Source organism: Camelina sativa, chromosome 9 (genome assembly GCF_030686135.1).
Source record: "Camelina sativa cultivar CO46 ecotype springtype chromosome 9, ASM3068613v1".
NCBI classification, from domain to species: domain Eukaryota; kingdom Viridiplantae; phylum Streptophyta; class Magnoliopsida; order Brassicales; family Brassicaceae; genus Camelina; species Camelina sativa.
In genome coordinates, this window is record NC_141888.1 from 44,127,547 (window position 1) to 44,143,371 (window position 15,825).

Genomic DNA, 15,825 nt, shown 5'->3' on the forward strand with positions numbered 1-15,825 from the left:
CATCAAAATTTTACAATTCAGAAACTCATCAAACTAATATCATTAACAAAAGTAAAAGAAAGAACTCAAACTCTATTTGATATCCTAACCAAAAAAAATCTACAAACCAAAATAGCTAAAGAAATTTGTCACTAAACCGGGAGAGAAAAACAAAATAACCACATCGGTTCATTAAACCGAAACAAACCACTCATAACCATATGGTTCGGGGTTCTCATCGTCTTCTTCTTCAACATCTCAAAGCAATAACCCTCTAGGGTTTTAGATTTGTCCAGGGTTTCTACTCTTCTCTCTCAGTTTTGCTCTTGCTCTGTCTCGCTCCATTGCTTTTTGTTATTTGTTAGCGACGAAAGATGGGTACTGAAGTTTCCACCTCGCCGACAAGCCTAATTGATCAGACCGTCGTGCGTATTCTCTACAAAAAAAAAAAAAAAAAAAAATCTCCGCTTCTTTAGTTATCCTTTTAGATTGGGATTAGATTGATTAAAAAGATTAAGTCTTTTGAGATGGGTTTCAGGTTCCAGGTGATGTTGTTCTTGATTTGTCAAACATGACCAACCAAACAATCAAGCTCGGCAGTGGTCTCCGTCAGGTTTCTCAAATCAAATCTTCAGACTTTTGCTTTAGAGTTTGACAGCTTTGGTTTTTCCCAATTCTGCTTGAATTTTGGATCTAACATTGTTTGTTTACTTAGTTGAGGCTATAAAAGATTTGACATATGATTTTTGTTTTTCAGGACAATGATGCGATATCTGCTATGAGAGCTGGGAAGTTGAGGTACACTAAGCCAAATAAGTATTGGGTTGAAAGTTCTCATAAAAGGGTGAGAACAACAGAGCTCTGAAACTAGTTTCTTGCTTATTGATTTTTGTGGAGTTTCTTGCTTATTGATAGCTACTGGTTCTACTTGTTATTGATATTTGGATTGTTTTCAATCAATTATTCATTGTTACTTTTTTGACTTAGCTATTATTTTTTTTTTTTTTTTTTGCAGTATATACCACGCCCTGAGGATGCAGTTCTTGGCATTGTGGTAGATTCTAAATCAGATGTAAGTACTCTGTATACAGTTTTATATCTTGGAAACATCATTTACAGAGAATGTTGATCTCTGTTTCGCTCTATTATTTGTTTTCAAAGACTTCAATCATTGTTTCTCTGAAGAGCATCAGCGCCAAGAGTAGGTGGTAAAAGTGTTTGTTAGTTAAGCCTGGATGGGTTAATGTTGAGACCATGGACGATATAGTTTAGATCAGATAGTTTATCTAGGGTGTTGTTGCCCTTAGTTTTATCAACTAAAGTTTTGTTGATCTTCTTGACTCTTGTTTTTTTTGCAGAATTTTTGGGTAGATATTAAAGGACCCCAATTGGCTCTTCTGCCCGTGCTAGCATTTGAAGGAGGAACAAGGAGAAATATACCCAAGTTTGAGGCAAGTACCTTCTGAATATGTTTGTTCAATCTGAAACATCCGTCAGAATAGTCTCTAGCTGGTAGCTGCATTCAGTTGCTTGAGATGCTAGAATGGCCTTTACAGTATCTTGGAAATACGTTTGATTGTGCGTGTCATATTGAAAGGATTCAGTACTTCATTTGGTTTGTTTATACGCATAACAGGCAGTTTAACTTTTGTCTGGCGTGTTTTTGGGGAGTTTTAACAACTTGTTGAAACAGGTAGGCACACTGCTTTATGTTCGGATTGTGAAGACAAACACAGGAATGAACCCGGAGCTGTCATGTACCGACGGTAAGTCCATGCATTCTGTTTTCTTACGAAGCTTTAAAAGTTCAACGCATTAATGTTTAAACTAAGAAATTGCTTGTTGGAAAATGTAATAGCAAGTGGAAAGGCTGCAGGATTTGGTCCCTTAAAAGATGGTTTCATGTTTGAAACTTCCACTGGTCTATCAAGAATGTGAGTTTCTTCTTAGTCTTCTTCCCTTATAAATAGCTATCTCTATATCCTACCTCTTCTTGAATCACTTATTGTCCTTATTAGGTTATTGAGTTCACCAACTTGCCCAGTCCTCGAAGCTCTTGGGAAGAAACTCTCTTTTGAGACTGCATTTGGCTTAAATGGGAGAGCCTGGGTAAGAATAACAGCGATAGCTTCCCATGATTCCAAACAATGTAACGGGAAACCGCATGGTTTAATATCGTTTTGTCTGGTTTCAGGTGCATGCGGCTGCTCCTCGTGTAGTGATTATCGTCGCCAATGCGTTGATGAATTCTGAAACTTTAAGTGGGACACAGCAGAGAATCATGGTAGAGAAATTGCTCGAGAAAATTTCAGAGTGAAAAGAGCGTGTTGTATGCTTTACATTTTATCTCTTCAGTATAAAAAAGATACATTTTGATTCCCATCTCTGTTTTTTTAGTATTTAGGCAGAGACATGTATCAGCTCCTTCGAGTCAGATTCAAAATTCTATTTCAAATAGCCAAGGTTCCTTACACAAAGGTCCGTAGATCGGTTCGCCTCAACTTCCACTCAAGTGAGATCAGGGTCCATATTGTGGAACCATGATCCCTTGTAGTGAAGTGGCTTACCAGTCTACCTCATGCCTTCCTCCGCAGTCAATGAGGGCGAAAGTCGTAAAAACGAGGCCTTTTATACTTTTTAAAGTTCTCTCTTTATATCAACAGTTTAGAGACACAAATATTTCAACAAAGGCAATAGACTCTATGAAGCGGCACGAATTAACTTCCAAACCGGATGATCATCATAGAATTAACTTCCTATAACTACATACCAGTTTACTAAACCGATTCCATATGCTGCCAAGTGCCAATTCATGAATACAAACCAATCATCCGGTTAGTTGCCAATAGTTATACTGTACTATCAAAGAAAACATTAGTGTTTGTTCAAGGCGGGATTCGTCTAATCATAAGTTAACGTCAAAAGTATCATTAAATGGCATATTAAGGGGGATTCCGTATCTTTTAGGAAAATCAATCGATAACAAACCAAAAACGTTTACACACATTACGGTGCTTTAATAACCAAAGCAATTAATTAGAAATTTATTAGGCAGCTTCTCAAGGACGCTTTAGTACTACTAGTCTAGTACTTCCTCTATATACTGTATTAGTCTTCACATTTGCACGAGAAAAGTGAAAACGACTTGAAAACCAAACAGACATGGAGAGACACGATCAACAAGACTCGAGTTCTAAAAAAAGGCGTGTAGATTCTGAGATAACCGGAGATTTCTCAAACCCTAACGGCGAGGGTCCTTCTGCCGCGGCTGCTAAATTTTTGGAAAACGTCTGGTACAGATTGTACATCAAGGGTTTGGTGAGTGATGATGAGACAGTGGTGGACGGTAAGGAAAAGACCGTGAAGGTGGCTGGATTTGGAGTTGCGATTTGCGATGAGATGGATAATTTGCTGTATGAGATTAAAGAATCACTTAGCGACTCTCAGATTAGCCGCAGAGGAGTAGAGATCATGGGACTGATCCGTGGCTTAAGTGAATCCTACGATTTGGGGATTAGAAACGTTGTGGTTTATTGTGATGACCAGTGGATTTACCAATCGGTTAGTGTTTCTCTTTTTTGTTATTATTGCATTGGTTTAGTTAATATGAATCATTTAGGTTATAATAGTGTTGAATGAGTATTGGTTGTTGCTATTGTATGTTACAATACTATTTATTTATTTCTTTTGTTTGGTAGTGTTACTTTGAAGTTGCACTCGAAACATAAGTTGACATATCTAGTTCTGTGAGTGATCAAATTGATATATACGATGATTATTTTGATTGTGTTATCCGTTGTTGTAGATAATTGGTAGAGCGAAGTCTAAGAAGAAGATTGACCATCTTGTGGAAGAGGCTCAAAGCATTCTAGAAAAAATGGATTGTAGTGACGCTGTTTTGGTTGCTCGAAACGATGTTAAGTTTGCCTTTAGACTTGCAAGAGAGGCCATAGTTGCTCAAAGCAGCAGCGTTGATGTGAAGGAAAAACAAGGAGAAGTTTGTGTCATTTGTCTTGAAGAAACCGATGAGGAGCGCATGTTCTTTACCGACAAGTGCTCTCACCGTTATTGTTTTTCTTGTGTGAAACAGCATGTGGAAGTGAAGCTGCTTAGCGGAATTGTGCCCACATGCCTTGACTATGGATGCAAGTTTGAGCTCACCCTTGAAAGCTGTAGCAAGGTTTTTGACCTCAAAGCTGATTGACATGTGGAAACATAAGATGAAAGAGGACTCTATTCCCGCAGCAGAGAGAATCTATTGCCCATATCCAAGCTGCTCAATGCTGATGTCTAGAACCGAGCTTTCTAGTGAAGTTGAGCAATCCAATGTTAAGTCATGTGTCAAATGTTGTGGACTCTTCTGCGTTGAGTGCAAAGTGCCATCGCATACTGGTTTGTCGTGTGATGATTACACAAAACTTCACCCTGACCCTTTAGTCGATGACTTGAAGCTAAAGTCTCTGGCAAACGACAACATGTGGCGTCAATGTGTCAAGTGTAGGCACATGATTGAACTTTCCGATGGCTGCAACCACATGACTTGCAGGTATATATATATATATATCTATATATTACTCGATTACGCTACTATATTTGTATACTTCTATTTCATAATGTTTTCTTTGTGCGTGCATTGTGTAGATGTGGATATGAGTTTTGTTACCATTGTGGGATTGAATGGAAGAAGGAACAACAGACTTGCCCGTCCGGTTGCCTCGCTACAGGTCATGGGTATGCTGATGAAGACGACGATGATGATACTGACTCGTCACATTCTTGTGAAGAGGATATGTGTGAGTGCTATTACGATGAAGATGGTGTCCGTTGGCGTGACTTTGAAGATTTTGTGGATCACCTAACCGCACAGTGATGTTTTGCACTCTTATTTAGCTCACTTTCGATATTCCTTAAGTCCTCACTGTCACTGCAGCATTGTTGTTATTTGACTAATGTTTTGGTTGTTTTGCAGCTACGACGCGCCGCAGCAGCTGATGATTGATGTGGATTTGGTATGTGAGTATCCTTCTCCTGAGGAGATTTTTATTGAAGAAGGCAATGGTGATGGAAATGGAAATGATGACAATTGGGACGACTACAACAACTACGGTGGTTTACCTGATTTTGGCGGTGGAGGCTTTGATGAGGACTTTTACAGAGATTATTATACTCTTTAATTTCTGTTTGGATCATCAACACAAAGATTAGACTTTGTTTTTGGAACACTTTTTATTATTTTCTTTGGCACTACTCTTCTTTCTTTATGACCTTTTGAGAATTTTTTAAGGACACTGTAGTGGTGTATTTCTTTTAGTTCTTTGGGCGGGCTTTCTTAATTTACAATAATGACTTATAATTTTATAAAACTCAATTTTCTAATATCGTACAAAAAAGCTAAAGCTCAAAACTGAAGACTTTGGATTAGCCATGTCTCAACCGCAATGGCAGGGTTTTTATTCTGATAGTACGTCACTAGCTAGGTTTTTTATTTTTATTTTTACCAAAAATACCAATACAAAACTTTTTAGTGTAAAAATACTACTACAAATCTTTTAATTCTAAAAATAAATTTGAATTTAAGGTTAAGTTTTAAAGGTTTAAGTTTAGTTTTAGTTTTGTGCTATTCTCCTACGTACATCCCTTGAAGCGTGTTGTTTTCTTAACATTATCTCTACTTTATGAATGAAAATATTTTGATTCTCATCTCGTTCGAGGGATGGCGCTTGGGAGGAACCATTGCAAATCAGATGAATACCACATTATTCGGTTTTTATTTTTGTCATATCTATTTTGTTAAATCGCTAGCTTAAAATCTTCAAACACAACTAGCCACACAATTTCCTTATTTTGGTCAAAACACAAGCTTGAAATTAAGTTGAAATCTTCAAAAGCCAAAGCTAGCTTTACAGTTCAAGTACCCTCTTCAGGTTGATTCCTAGAAGCTATTCCTGTCTCTAGGATTCTCACTTTTGTATCAACAGTAGAATATACTTCTCTTCGCAAATGTCCCTTTTGTAGACAAAGGCAAGTGACTTTGTGGAGAGACACGGAATCATGTTAGTTTTTCTTTTTCATGAGAAATAACTTAACCCGGTTCAGTATATACCAAATAATCAAAGCAAACCGACTATAAAACCAGCACTATCCGATCACCCCATTAGTTGCCAATAATTACTATATCAACTTATTAATCAAGTTGTGAATCTGATGATAAGTTTACATTTTTATTTTATTTTTTGCTAAGTTTACATTAAAAATATCATAAATGCATATTTAATGGAAATTTACAATTTACGGGAAAACCAATCGACTAAACCAAAACGGTTACAGAAATCCCGGTGCTTTTATTATAACAAGCAATTAATTAGAAGTTTAATTGACAACTTCTCAAGCAAGCTTTTTTTTTTTTTTTTTTTTTTTTTTTTGTTTGTGAAAAATCGAAAATTATACTCAAGCAAGCTTTAGTAGTAGTCCCTCTCTCTTCTAATTCTTCCTCTATGTATATATATATAAGTTTTCATAAATTCACGAGAAATCAACTTGAAAAAAAACTAAACAGACATGGAGAGACACGATCATCAAGACTTGAGTTCTTCTAAAAGACGGCGATTAGATTCCACGACAACCGGAGATTTCCCAAACCCTAAAGATGAGGGTTCTACTTCTGCGGCGGCAAATTTTTCGGAAAATGTCACCTACAGATTGTACATCAAGGGTTTGGTGTGTGATGAGACGAAGGCTGCTGGATTTGGAGTTGCGATTTGCGATGAGAAGGATAATTTGTTGTATGAGATTAAGGAATCACTTAGCGACTCTGATATTACCCGCGAAGCTGTAGAGGTCATGGCACTGATTCGTGGGTTAAGTGAATCTTTCGACTTGGGGATTAGAAACGTCGTGACTTATTGCGATGACTATTGGATTTACCAATCAGTAAGTGTTTTCTCTTCTTAGTTATTGCTTTGGTTTAGTTAATTGTGTCGAATGTGTATAGGCTTAGGCTATATATATTGTTTTGCCTATAGCTATAGTGGCATGTTACAATATATATTGTCTATATGGTAACATATCTAGTTCTTTGGGTGATCAAATTGTTTTGTTTGTGTTGTTTATATGTATGATATATATATAACGTACGTAAGCTTTTACAAAGGTCTTGATTATTGTAGAATCTCATAAGATGATGATATAATTAATGTCTTAATTAGTTTAAGGCAGTGTTCTAAAATGCGGCCTACGCGGGTGCCTAGGCGGCGGTTATACGCTATGCGGTGATCGAGCGTCTCGAATTTTAGCTATGCGGTAATTTATGCGGTTTTAAATAATTCGGACGCCTAATAGCATTTAGACGGATATTATGCGGTCTACGCGGACGCCTGTACGGATTCTAGGCGGTATGTTGACTAAAATGATAAAAAGTACTGTAATTAAATATTTTTTAAAATATTGTTTTTATTTCAAATAAATATTATAATTAGCCTCTAAAGTCTAAACTTATGAAATTTAATTTGCTTCCAAAGTAATTATAAACTTACATTTTGTCAATTTTACAAATTTTTGAATGGATTATGTTTTTTTTTGTTTAAATTGTGAGATTATTATAGATTCTAAACTATTTTGATAGATAAGAGTTTTGTTTTATGTTTTTCTGAAATTAAAGTGTATAAGTTTTCATCCTATATATATATGTAAATATTATTTTTATGTAAATATATATTTATATATCTAAAATATATAATCCGCCTAGATTCCGCTTAGGCACCCGTATATACGGTTAGGCGCTAGGCGTTTGTCCACCGCGTAGCAAGCGCATAGCGCGTTTTAGAACACTGGTTTAAGGAGAATGATGAATCTGATTTACGTTGCAGTTAATTGGTAGAGGGGAGCTTAAGAAGATTGATCATCTTATGGAAGAAGCTCAAAGCATTCTAGAAAACATGTCATGTAGTGACGCTGAGTTGATTGCCCCGGACGATGTTAAGTTTGCTTTTAGACTTGCAAAAGAGGCTATAGCTTCTCAAAGCAGCAGTAGCGCACTACAGGAAATAAGGGTATTAATAGCATTAGAATATAGCGTTTTTAATAGTTTTGCTATAGTTGAGTTTTGAGAAAATTTGCATAGCATTTCTAAAAAGACAAACGCTATTATAGGATTACCGCGAAAACATTTTGTAGTGGTGCCTAGTTTTTAGTTCTACAATAGCATAAATGATAATGAAAACGTTATCTTAGAGGTAACCGGGAAAGTGAAATTTTCGTTGCCTCCAAAAAATTTATAAGTTACTACACAAAAAAAAAATAGAAAAAAAATTACAAGAGGAATATATCGATTAGGGTTACATTAATTATTACTGGTGAAACACTTTGGCCATCTCTTCTCTCTTCTTTCTCTCTGAAACTCGATTGGAAACCTTACATTCGATCCTAATTTATTTGTCTCTTCTTTCACTCTCTTTCCATCTCAATCCGTCTTAGAGGAAAAAAAAGAATTAAAAGAGAAATAGATCGATTAGGTTGAATTTCTCGTTAAACAGCCACCTCTTCTCTCTTCTTTCACTCTCCTTTCTTCTTCTTCTCCGACTTGAGTTGCTCGGCGATAGGAGACGAGAAGCCGGCGACTGTGATGGCCAATCGTGGAAGAGATCGAGAGCTTTTGATTCTCGTTGCTGATACCGGTGACAAAGAGACAATGGTTCTCCTTTCGAAGCCTTCTTCTTCTTCCTCTGCTTCTTCTCTCTTCTGTCTCGCTGAAACTTGATCTGAAACCCGTTCTGAAACTCGATTCGAAACTCGATCCCAATTTGTTTGTCAAATCTTTCACTCTCGATCCCTCTCAGTTTACAATCTCTTCTGAACTCGACAATGCCGGCTTCCCTTCTTCTCAATCATATTTTGCAAAGTAGTAGCTCGATCTCTCTCCGTCGGGTCGTCGCACGGTTTCAGGTCCAATTTGCTTTTGATTTTCAGACTTGATTATTTGCTTATCACTTATTAGACTTGCTATTGTAAGAACTCTTGTTGATTAGAAGTGATGACATGCCTTTTAGATTCTGTGTGGAGTTGTAAGATGATATATTTCATGAGTACAATATCTATAGAAATTGACTTGTATCTTGTTGCTCATGTTTCTTCTTTGAATCTCTGATTTTGGTTTCTCATTGTGAAACAGGGTGATACATTCAACAATTCTCATTTCACAGACTCAAGGCTCAATACATTCAACAAATCTCGGTGATTATTCTTCTTTTCCTGTTGAGAAAATTATTCGACAGATTATATGAAGCTTTGTTATATTCTTGATGGAGGAAAACTGATAATGTAAGGCATGGCTTAAACAGTGTCAGTGAGTCTAGCTTTGATGATTGGGAATTTTCTGGATTTTGTGGTTACTCTATTCATTCTTGTTTTTGATTAGTCAATGATTCCAAAATTTGTTGATTTGGCAAAATAAATTTGTTGAGGCAATGAGATGGCAGCGACTATGATATCTGTTTTAGTTTCTAAAATTTGTGAAAGTTGCTGTCTGCTGACTCTTGGAATTGAGAGTTCCAGTTCCAGATTTAGATTGAGGTCTTGTGATTGTTAACTGCTAGACAAGAAGTCGAGTATAGACTATGGGATCCTTGCTACAGGTTATACGTTCCGATCTCTAGTTTTTCTAACAATTTATGTCTCTGTCTATGCCTTCTTGATTTAAGCTCTTTGTATAATATTTTGACTGGATGCTTTTCTTATAATATTTGTCATTAGCATTAACTAGCCCTGTTCTCATCCGATGGATCTGTGATAACGGCTTTTATCTATTGATTTTGAAACAGAATCACCAGAAAGAGAGTGAGTTCCTTTAGCAAAGAACAAGAAACACTTATTAAGGAACTACACGAGAAGTAAGTGTCAAATCCTCATCTGCATAATCTCTTTATGTGCATCAATTTTAATGACTGTTATTTTCTACTGTGTCTATGTGCAGGTTCAAAAACCAATACTGAAAGGAAAAACTTGTGGCTTTACTTTAGAAATTTAAGCTTTGGATACTTGATTTAATGACTTGACTACTCCCTTTGGATATTTTGTTTACTTTAAAATGTTAAGCTTTAAATATTTGATTCAAGACCAAATAAAAAGGAAAAAAAAAATACTTTGATTCAATGACTACTCCCTGGAATATGTTTCGACAATGTTTATTTTTATGGTTTTAATTTCATTAGACTGTACATTTAGAAGTACATACAACTACCTTTAAATTGCTAACCAAGAAAAACCTCAAATACGACAAATTAATATGTGGAATTAACCGTGTAGTTAATATTTCTAAATTGGACAACTAAAGCATGAATTATTCTATAATTTCAATGAATACTTTGACAATTTAAAAACAAACTACGTATTAATTAAATTAGGTTCAATCTTAAACATATTTTATTAATTAAATTAATGAAATACAAATAAAACCATCGAACACAAAATTTTAAAAATATATAGACATATATATAATACATAACACAAAATTAAAATATATATACAAGTAACTTTTTTTTTTTTGGGTCAAACATATATACAAGTAACTATGGATTATACAATTAACTAATGTAACATGTAATCAAAAAATATACTAATATACTAATGTCTCATAGGTTCATAATTTCTAAACATAATTTAAGTGAAAAGTTTTAATGTTTTTTATTGCATTAAATTTATTTTGTTAATTGAAAATAGTGAAATGTGTTTCAAGATTGAACCATATATCCTTAATGGTTTAGGGTTTAGGGTATAGGGTTTAGGGTATAGAGTTTAGGGTTTAGAGTTCAATCTTGAAACAAAATTCATTATTTATAAATTAACAAAATAAAATGTATTAAAAATTATTTTGTAATAATAATAACATAAAATATGAATAAATATAATATTACAAATATACAAATTAATTATAAAAATCAGTTATGTGTAACATATATATATTTTAATACATTTTCAATCTTTTTAATATATATATATATATATATCTTGTTACTTATATATTAATCTCTAAATTATCAATTCAATTATCATATATATTCAAACCTAAAATTCTCAATTCCTAAAACTTAAATTCCAAACCCTATATTATAAAGTCTAAACCTTGAATACTCATACATCAAAACTAAACAAAAAATTATAAAACTAAATAAAAAAACAAAATAAAGGAGAAAACCTCTTATTGGCTAATCCATAGAGACGCGGATTGGACTTTGGCTTATCCTCCACCGTTGATGAGTTAAATCTAACGGCTAAAATCTTCTTCTTTTTTTTTTCGTTTGGTTAAAACTTCTTCCCCTTGTCTTTATCATCTCTTTCATTATCTTCTTCTTCTTCTTCTTCTTCTTCTTCGAAACCCTACCCAGAACCAAAAACCAAGCGATCTAAAGCCTCATATCACGATGGATTCGCCGTGACCAACGTTGGCGGGAACAGATCGAGTTTCGTTGAAACATCAACGGGGAACCCATTGAGCCACACGTGAGACTTTTCACCTTCTTATTTCCATAGATCTGATTCTAAGGTTCTAGCTCAAAATTCAGGGTTGAAATCGCCGTTGCTCGCTGTTTTGTCATCCCTTTTGCACGTTGCTGTGTTTGTTGATGCTCTGATTGATGTTGAGTTGTGATATTATGTTATGTTAGTTGTGATATTATTTATCATATTACTTTGTTTTTATATAGAGCTCTGATTCGTGCTTGCTTCTTCTGTCTAGTACGCATATGCTTTTCATTCTCTTGTTGCAGGTAGTGTTTATAAGTTTATATATGTACTCTATTAGGGTTTTGTGTTGCATTTTTGATAATGTAGGGATGACCATGTCTTGTGTATATCTGAGATCGTTCTTGAAATTCTTGTTTTATCTTGAGACGGTATAAATTTGTGTAGCTATTAATGAATTTTTTGGATTGTGTGTTTATGTTATAGTGGGATGATGGTACAAGATCCTAAGAAACCAAAAGATGTTGATGAACTATTTGACCAAGCGAGGTAGTCAGCTAAAGACATACCTGTTGAATCATCAAGATCAGCTTCTAGGAGCTTCAGTGGTGCTGCACGATTGTTGTCTGGTGAAACCGTTTCCTCTACACCTCAGCAACAACAGCAAGACCGGCCTCAGATGGTTATGCACACTATTACTTTCTGTTTGAATGGTTTCACCGTTGATGATGGTCCATTGAGGGGGTTTAATGACCCTGAAAACAAAGACTTTATGGAGGTAATATCAAAAAATTTCTCTTATCACCATGTAACTCAATTTGACCAGTGTATTCTGCAAGAGTTAAATAATAGGCTTCTTCTGGAATCATTGTTATTTCAGTGATATAAATTTATTTTCATGCCTAGTTATTGAGCAGCTGATTCTTGTCACGATTCACTTGGATACTTTTGAATCTTTAATCATTGTTCTGTTTTATGCTAGAAGACAATTTCGGTTAGTCTTTCTCTTTACTGATTAAGTTCTATGATATTTGCTTGGAATTACAATAAAGTATTAACCTTTGTGTGTTTATGTATGTATGTGTATTGACTCTTGGAGATTGTTTATATGCAGAAAAGAGGAAAGCTGAAAGCTTAAGAAGAACAGAGCAAAAGAGCAAAGAACGATGAAGAGCTGTCGTGAGTTGTGAAGGACAAAGAGAGACAAGTCTAAAAGAGATTGTGGGCTATAGCAGTCCAAGAAGTCACCTTTTCCTGTCCAAGAAGTCGATGATTTGGATGATGAAGCTTGTGATGATGATAGTGTTTATGTTAGGGATGATTGTGAAGGCATGTTAGTGGTAGATTGATAGGTGTTTGTGTTTTTTTGTAAACAATGAAATTTGTTATAGTTTTCTAAACACTTAAATATTTATATATTTTGTATTAATTTTAATTGTTTTTAACAAATATTCAAAATAAAATTTTTATTTTAAATAACAAATAATTTGTAATTCTTTTTAATAAAAAATTTTTGAATAATTTAAAAACAAATTAATAACACGAAACATTTGCTATTTTTGCTATAGGTAAAATCAAATTAATGATTTTTAATAATATTTGTATAACGTTATTATAAATATTAACAATTGCACAGCAGACAATGCTATCGTTGTATAGTTAGTTATAGCACACCAACAATCCGCTATTAAAAGTGTCCGACCTACTATAACGGGCGATCTTAGAGCGTTTTAGGAAACGCTATAATTGTGAACTCATTTCCTGTAGTGGCGGAAGCGTTGATGTCAATGCAAACCACGGAGAAAATTGTGATATTTGTCATGAAGAAACCAATGAAGAACGCATGTTCTTTACAGACAAATGCCTTCACCGTCATTGTTTTTCTTGTGTGAAGAAGCATGTGGAAGTGAAGCTGCTTAGCGGAATTGTGCCCACATGTCTTGACTATGGATGCAAGTTTGAGCTCACCCTTGAAAGCTGTAGCAAGGTTTTTGACCTCAAAGCTGATTGACATGTGGAAACATAAGATGAAAGAGGACTCTATTCCCGCAGCAGAGAGAATCTATTGCCCATATCCAAGCTGCTCAATGCTGATGTCTAGAACCGAGCTTTCTAGTGAAGTTGAGCAATCCAATGTTAAGTCATGTGTCAAATGTTGTGGACTCTTCTGCGTTGAGTGCAAAGTGCCATCGCATACTGGTTTGTCGTGTGATGATTACACAAAACTTCACCCTGACCCTTTAGTCGATGACTTGAAGCTAAAGTCTCTGGCAAACGACAACATGTGGCGTCAATGTGTCAAGTGTAGGCACATGATTGAACTTTCCGATGGCTGCAACCACATGACTTGCAGGTATATATATATATATATATATATATATCTATATATTACTCGATTACGCTACTATATTTGTATACTTCTATTTCATAATGTTTTCTTTGTGCGTGCATTGTGTAGATGTGGATATGAGTTTTGTTACCATTGTGGGATTGAATGGAAGAAGGAACAACAGACTTGCCCGTCCGGTTGCCTCGCTACAGGTCATGGGTATGCTGATGAAGACGACGATGATGATACTGACTCGTCACATTCTTGTGAAGAGGATATGTGTGAGTGCTATTACGATGAAGATGGTGTCCGTTGGCGTGACTTTGAAGATTTTGTGGATCACCTAACCGCACAGTGATGTTTTGCACTCTTATTTAGCTCACTTTCGATATTCCTTAAGTCCTCACTGTCACTGCAGCATTGTTGTTATTTGACTAATGTTTTGGTTGTTTTGCAGCTACGACGCGCCGCAGCAGCTGATGATTGATGTGGATTTGGTATGTGAGTATCCTTCTCCTGAGGAGATTTTTATTGAAGAAGGCAATGGTGATGGAAATGGAAATGATGACAATTGGGACGACTACAACAACTACGGTGGTTTACCTGATTTTGGCGGTGGAGGCTTTGATGAGGACTTTTACAGAGATTATTATACTCTTTAATTTCTGTTTGGATCATCAACACAAAGATTAGACTTTGTTTTTGGAACACTTTTTATTATTTTCTTTGGCACTACTCTTCTTTCTTTATGACCTTTTGAGAATTTTTTAAGGACACTGTAGTGGTGTATTTCTTTTAGTTCTTTGGGCGGGCTTTCTTAATTTACAATAATGACTTATAATTTTATAAAACTCAATTTTCTAATATCGTACAAAAAAGCTAAAGCTCAAAACTGAAGACTTTGGATTAGCCATGTCTCAACCGCAATGGCAGGGTTTTTATTCTGATAGTACGTCACTAGCTAGGTTTTTTATTTTTATTTTTACCAAAAATACCAATACAAAACTTTTTAGTGTAAAAATACTACTACAAATCTTTTAATTCTAAAAATAAATTTGAATTTAAGGTTAAGTTTTAAAGGTTTAAGTTTAGTTTTAGTTTTGTGCTATTCTCCTACGTACATCCCTTGAAGCGTGTTGTTTTCTTAACATTATCTCTACTTTATGAATGAAAATATTTTGATTCTCATCTCGTTCGAGGGATGGCGCTTGGGAGGAACCATTGCAAATCAGATGAATACCACATTATTCGGTTTTTATTTTTGTCATATCTATTTTGTTAAATCGCTAGCTTAAAATCTTCAAACACAACTAGCCACACAATTTCCTTATTTTGGTCAAAACACAAGCTTGAAATTAAGTTGAAATCTTCAAAAGCCAAAGCTAGCTTTACAGTTCAAGTACCCTCTTCAGGTTGATTCCTAGAAGCTATTCCTGTCTCTAGGATTCTCACTTTTGTATCAACAGTAGAATATACTTCTCTTCGCAAATGTCCCTTTTGTAGACAAAGGCAAGTGACTTTGTGGAGAGACACGGAATCATGTTAGTTTTTCTTTTTCATGAGAAATAACTTAATCTTCAGACAAAGGCAAATGTCCCTCTTGAAAGCTGTAGCAAGGTTTTGACATCTAAGCTGATTGAGATGTGGAAAAAAAAGATGAAAGAGGATTCGATTCCGGCTGCAGAGAGAATCTATTGCCCATCTAAGTTTTTTTTTTATTGAAGAAGGCTATGGTGACAGAAATGATGACAATTGGGACGACTACAACAACTATGGAGGATTTTTTAACTGATTCTGGCGATGAAGGAGGCTTTAATGAGGACGTTTTCAGATAATACTATTCTCTTTAATCTCTGTTTGGATCAACACATAGATTAGAGTTTGTTTTAAAACACATTGCATCTTTTCTTTTGGCATTTTTCTTTCATTTTTGAGAATTTTTAGGACACTGTACGTACTTCTATTAGTAACAACATCATCTTTGGACTTTGGATATTTTTCATCAAACCCAATTTTCTAATATTGTACATAACAAAGACAGGCTGTAGAGATTTTCATCAAAC

The 15,825-nt window shown here is 35.0% G+C and overlaps 1 protein-coding gene, 1 long non-coding RNA gene and 2 pseudogenes across 3 annotated transcripts; all 4 read left to right on the plus strand.

Annotated features, from left to right (window-relative positions):
• Nucleotides 1–200: 200 nt before the first annotated feature.
• Nucleotides 201–2,436, plus strand: LOC147939513 (uncharacterized). 2 transcript variants are annotated; one of them, XM_087467805.1, is made up of 9 exons: nt 201–404; nt 518–592; nt 737–823; nt 995–1,051; nt 1,338–1,430; nt 1,673–1,745; nt 1,838–1,913; nt 1,998–2,088; nt 2,174–2,436. In XM_087467805.1, the coding sequence occupies exons 1-9, from the start codon at nt 354–356 to the stop codon at nt 2,294–2,296; spliced, it is 726 nt and encodes a 241-aa protein (XP_087323931.1). In that variant the 5' UTR covers nt 201–353; the 3' UTR covers nt 2,297–2,436. The 2 variants fall into 2 exon arrangements, with proteins under 2 accessions (XP_087323931.1, XP_087323932.1); XM_087467806.1 differs by having other exon boundaries at nt 227–404; nt 1,338–1,434; nt 1,677–1,745.
• Nucleotides 2,437–3,054: 618 nt separating this feature from the next.
• LOC147939514 (E3 ubiquitin-protein ligase RSL1-like) lies at nt 3,055–5,267 on the plus strand (annotated as a pseudogene).
• A 1,250-nt stretch (nt 5,268–6,517) lies between these two features.
• On the plus strand, nt 6,518–14,538 carry LOC104715954 (E3 ubiquitin-protein ligase RSL1-like; annotated as a pseudogene).
• LOC147939515 (uncharacterized) lies at nt 9,214–10,125 on the plus strand. The gene is made up of 2 exons (XR_015567299.1): nt 9,214–9,863; nt 9,947–10,125. It is a non-coding gene; the product is annotated as an uncharacterized LOC147939515 (long non-coding RNA).
• Nucleotides 14,539–15,825: the final 1,287 nt, after the last annotated feature.